The sequence below is a fragment of the Oncorhynchus mykiss genome, chromosome 21, assembly GCF_013265735.2.
Source record: "Oncorhynchus mykiss isolate Arlee chromosome 21, USDA_OmykA_1.1, whole genome shotgun sequence".
NCBI classification, from domain to species: domain Eukaryota; kingdom Metazoa; phylum Chordata; class Actinopteri; order Salmoniformes; family Salmonidae; genus Oncorhynchus; species Oncorhynchus mykiss.
In genome coordinates this window covers 10,298,600-10,303,599 of record NC_048585.1, presented here as the reverse complement: position 1 = coordinate 10,303,599, position 5,000 = coordinate 10,298,600, and the positions used below count along the sequence as shown (strand labels likewise).

Genomic DNA, 5,000 nt, shown 5'->3' with positions numbered 1-5,000 from the left:
AGAGAGAGAGAGAGAGAGAGGTTGGTTAGAGAGAGTGTGTATGCTCATGTTTCACTTAGAATGCCAAAGTGAGACCGTCATCAAGATGAAGGTGTGTGTGTTGTGAGAGATTGACTTCCTGTACAATGTGGTGAGAGATTGACTTCCTGTACAATGTGGTGAGAGATTGACTTCCTGTACAATGTGGTGAGAGATTGACTTCCTGTACAATGTGGTGAGAGATTGACTTCCTGTACAATGTGGTGAGAGATTGACTTCCTGTACAATGTGGTGAGAGATCGACTTCCTGTACAATGTGGTGAGAGATTGACTTCCTGTACAATGTGGTGAGAGATTGACTTCCTGTACAATGTGAGAAACGGTAATATTACAACGTGAGTCATATGAGTCACCCTTTACAGTGAAACTCTAACTTACGAGCCTTTCCCAACTATTCAGTAACCCTTTACAGTGAAACTCTAACTTACGAGCCTTTTCCCAACTATTCAGAGTTAAAAAGTGTGAAAAATGTGCCAAAAAATAGGAAATAGTAGGAAATAGTAACACAATAAAATAACAATAATGGTGTGTGTTCTACCTTCCTCTCCTCCGTCCCAGGACTCTAAGGTCCAGTCTCTGGAGAGACCTGGAGGAAGTGTGTGTGTGTGTGTGTGTGTGTGTGTGTGTGTGTGTGTGTGTGTGTGTGTGTGTGTGTGTGTGTGTGCCTAACTGTGTGTGTTCTCTTGTGGTAGGACTCTAAGGTCCAGTCTCTGGAGAGAGGTCTGAGGGACCTGGAGGAAGTGTGTGTGTGTGTGTGTGTGTGTGTGTGTGTGTGTGTCTAACTGTGTGTGTTCTCTTGTGGTAGGACTCTAAGGTCCAGTCTCTGGAGCGAGGTCTGAGGGACCTGGAGGAAGAGATTGAGATGTTAAAGTCTAACGGGGCTCTGAGCACTGAGGAGAGAGAGGAGGAGATGAAACAAATGGAGGTGTACAGATCCCACTCCAAGTTCATGAAGAACAAGGTAACAACACATCACCACCCACTACAGCTGACTCAGTACAGAACTCTGTCTAAAGAGCATGTTGATTATCATTCAGCTTCTGTGACAGATGCATCTGGTCTTCAGTTCTCTGTGTTTTCTAGTGGAACCAGCATCCTGCCCTGTACACTAGAGACAACCATGTGCTCATCTGGTCTTCAGTTCTCTGTGTTTTCTAGTGGAACCAGCATCCTGCCCTGTACACTAGAGACAACCATGTGTTCATCTGGTCTTCAGTTCTCTGTGTTTTCTAGTGGAACCAGCATCCTGCCCTGTACACTAGAGACAACCATGTGTTCATCTGGTCTTCAGTTCTCTGTGTTTTCTAGTGGAACCAGCATCCTGCCCTGTACACTAGAGACAACCATGTGTCCATCTGGTCTTCAGTTCTCTGTGTTTTCTAGTGGAACCAGCATCCTGCCCTGTACACTAGAGACAACCATGTGTTCATCTGGTCTTCAGTTCTCTGTGTTTTCTAGTGGAACCAGCATCCTGCCCTGTACACTAGAGACAACCATGTGCTCATCTGGTCTTCAGTTCTCTGTGTTTTCTAGTGGAACCAGCATCCTGTCCTGTACACTAGAGACAACCATGTGCTCATCTGGTCTTCAGTTCTCTGTGTTTTCTAGTGGAACCAGCATCCTGTCCTGTACACTAGAGACAACCATGTGTTCATCTGGTCTTCAGTTCTCTGTGTTTTCTAGTGGAACCAGCATCCTGTCCTGTACACTAGAGACAACCATGTGCTCATCTGGTCTTCAGTTCTCTGTGTTTTCTAGTGGAACCAGCATCCTGTCCTGTACACTAGAGACAACCATGTGCTCATCTGGTCTTCAGTTCTCTGTGTTTTCTAGTGGAACCAGCATCCTGTCCTGTACACTAGAGACAACCATGTGTTCATCTGGTCTTCAGTTCTCTGTGTTTTCTAGTAGTAGTTTTCTGGAAACTTTTCCAAGGTTATATAGAAAATACCATCTTGTATGCAAGGTGGTTGTTGATTGGCTGTCCAAAAGCTGGTTACTGATTGGCCCTGTGTTGCCTACATCATTTCTCCTGATTGGTGGTGGTGCTTATCGTCCTGGTAACAGCCAGGTAACTGACTCTCCTGACAGGTAGAGCAGCTGAAGGAGGAGCTGTCTCAGAGAGAGGTCCAGGGGGAGGAGCTTAAGCAGAAGGCTGCCGACCTGCAGGAGGAAGTGTCTGCCGTAAGGAAGGACTTCACCACACAGCGCTCGCTCTCTCTCCTTAACCTGTCAACTCTGACCTTTTAACCTCGTAGAACCTTTCTGACCTCCACAACACAGCAGCTTTGCCTTACTGACCCTCGCTAAAGAGAATACCCATGTGACTGCTGTGAGAGGAACCCCAGTATGAGGCTAGAGAAACCCCAGTATGAGGCTAGAGGAACCCCAGTATGAGGCTAGAGGAACCCCAGTATGAGGCTAGAGGAACCCCAGTATGAGGCTAGAGAAACCCCAGTATGAGGCTAGAGGAACCCCAGTATGAGGCTAGAGGAACCCCAGTATGAGGCTAGAGAAACCCCAGTATGAGGCTAGAGGAACCCCAGTATGAGGCTAGAGAAACCCCAGTATGAGGCTAGAGAAACCCCAGTATGAGGCTAGAGGAACCCCAGTATGAGGCTAGAGGAACCCCAGTATGAGGCTAGAGGAACCCCAGTATGAGGCTAGAGAAACCCCAGTATGAGGCTAGAGAAACCCCAGTATGAGGCTAGAGGAACCCCAGTATGAGGCTAGAGGAACCCCAGTATGAGGCTAGAGGAACCCCAGTATGAGGCTAGAGAAACCCCAGTATGAGGCTAGAGGAACCCCAGTATGAGGCTAGAGAAACCCCAGTATGAGGCTAGAGGAACCCCAGTATGAGGCTAGAGGAACCCCAGTATGAGGCTAGAGGAAACCCCAGTATGAGGCTAGAGGAACCCCAGTATGAGGCTAGAGGAACCCCAGTATGAGGCTAGAGGAACCCCAGTATGAGGCTAGAGGAACCCCAGTATGAGGCTAGAGGAAACCCCAGTATGAGGCTAGAGGAACCCCAGTATGAGGCTAGAGGAACCCCAGTATGAGGCTAGAGGAACCCCAATATGAGGCTAGAGGAACCCCAGTATGAGGCTAGAGAAACCCCAGTATGAGGCTAGAGGAACCCCAGTATGAGGCTAGAGGAACCCAGTATGAGGCTAGAGGAACCCCAGTATGAGGCTAGAGGAACCCCAGTATGAGGCTAGAGAAACCCCAGTATGAGGCTAGAGAAACCCCAGTATGAGGCTAGAGAAACCCCAGTATGAGGCTAGAGGAACCCCAGTATGAGGCTAGAGAAACCCCAGTATGAGGCTAGAGGAACCCCAGTATGAGGCTAGAGGAACCCCAGTATGAGGCTAGAGGAACCCCAGTATGAGGCTAGAGAAACCCCAGTATGAGGCTAGAGAAACCCCAGTATGAGGCTAGAGGAACCCCAGTATGAGGCTAGAGGAACCCCAGTATGAGGCTAGAGGAACCCCAGTATGAGGCTAGAGGAACCCCAGTATGAGGCTAGAGAAACCCCAGTATGAGGCTAGAGGAACCCCAGTATGAGGCTAGAGGAACCCCAGTATGAGGCTAGAGGAACCCCAGTATGAGGCTAGAGGAACCCCAGTATGAGGCTAGAGAAACCCCAGTATGAGGCTAGAGGAACCCCAGTATGAGGCTAGAGGAACCCCAGTATGAGGCTAGAGGAACCCCAGTATGAGGCTAGAGGAACCCCAGTATGAGGCTAGAGGAACCCCAGTATGAGGCTAGAGGAACCCCAGTATGAGGCTAGAGGAACCCCAGTATGAGGCTAGAGGAACCCCAGTATGAGGCTAGAGGAACCCCAGTATGAGGCTAGAGGAACCCCAGTATGAGGCTAGAGGAACTCAGATAAGTGGTGTGAGAGGAACCCCAGTATGAGGCTAGAGGAACCCCAGTATGAGGCTAGAGGAACTCAGATAAGTGGTGTGAGAGAAACCCCAGTATGAGGCTAGAGGAACTCAGATAAGTGGTGTGAGAGGAACCCCAGTATGAGGCTAGAGGAACTCAGATAAGTGGTGTGAGAGGAACCCCAGTATGAGGCTAGAGGAACTCAGATAAGTGGTGTGAGAGGAACCCCAGTATGAGGCTAGAGGAACTCAGATAAGTGGTGTGAGAGAAACCCCAGTATGAGGCTAGAGGAACTCAGATAAGTGGTGTGAGAGGAACCCCAGTATGAGGCTAGAGGAACTCAGATAAGTGGTGTGAGAGGAACCCCAGTATGAGGCTAGAGGAACTCAGATAAGTGGTGTGAGAGAAACCCCAGTATGAGGCTAGAGGAACTCAGATAAGTGGTGTGAGAGAAATCCCAGTATGAGGCTAGAGGAACTCAGATAAGTGGTGTGAGAGGAACCCCAGTATGAGGCTAGAGGAACTCAGATACGGTGTGAGAGGAAAACCCAGAATGTTCACTATTAGAGAAATATAGATCATTCACCTTGAGAGAAACCCAGATAATTGTTGTCTGCAAAGCTTGGACTGCCTCTAGTCCAGCTACTTATTCTGTTATATCAGTGCCGGAAGGAGCTAGACCTGGGTCTGCTAGACCTGGGCCTGCTGGGCCTGCTAGACCTGGGCCTGCTGGGCCTGCTAGACCTGGGCCTGCTGGGCCTGCTAGACCTGAGCCTGCTGGGCCTGCTAGACCTGGGCCTGCTAGACCTGGGCCTGTTGGGCCTGCTAGACCTGAGCCTGCTAGACCTGGGCCTGCTAGACCTGGGCCTGCTAGACCTGGGCCTGCTGGGCCTGCTAGACCTGGACCTGCTAGACCTGGGCCTGCTGGGCCTGCTAGAGCTGGGCCTGCTGGACCTGGGCCTGCTGGGCCTGCTAGACCTGGGCCTGCTAGACCTGGGCCTGCTGGGCCTGCTAGACCTGGGCCTGCTGGGCCTGCTAGACCTGGGCCTGCTAGACCTGGGCCTGCTAGACCT

At 50.3% G+C, this 5,000-nt stretch overlaps 1 protein-coding gene across 4 annotated transcripts in view; it reads left to right on the top strand.

Moving 5' to 3' along the window:
• Positions 1 to 5,000, top strand: part of LOC110513868 (ELKS/Rab6-interacting/CAST family member 1) — a 268,459-nt gene that overhangs the window by 99,147 nt on the left and 164,312 nt on the right. For 2 of the 4 annotated variants that reach the window (XM_036956816.1, XM_036956817.1), the window contains exons 8-9: positions 845 to 1,000; positions 2,131 to 2,223. In XM_036956816.1, the coding sequence (XP_036812711.1) occupies positions 845 to 1,000; positions 2,131 to 2,223 (249 nt within the window). The remainder of the gene's footprint in view (positions 1 to 844; positions 1,001 to 2,130; positions 2,224 to 5,000) is intronic. The other 2 variants (XM_036956818.1, XM_036956820.1) reach the window with 1 other exon arrangement.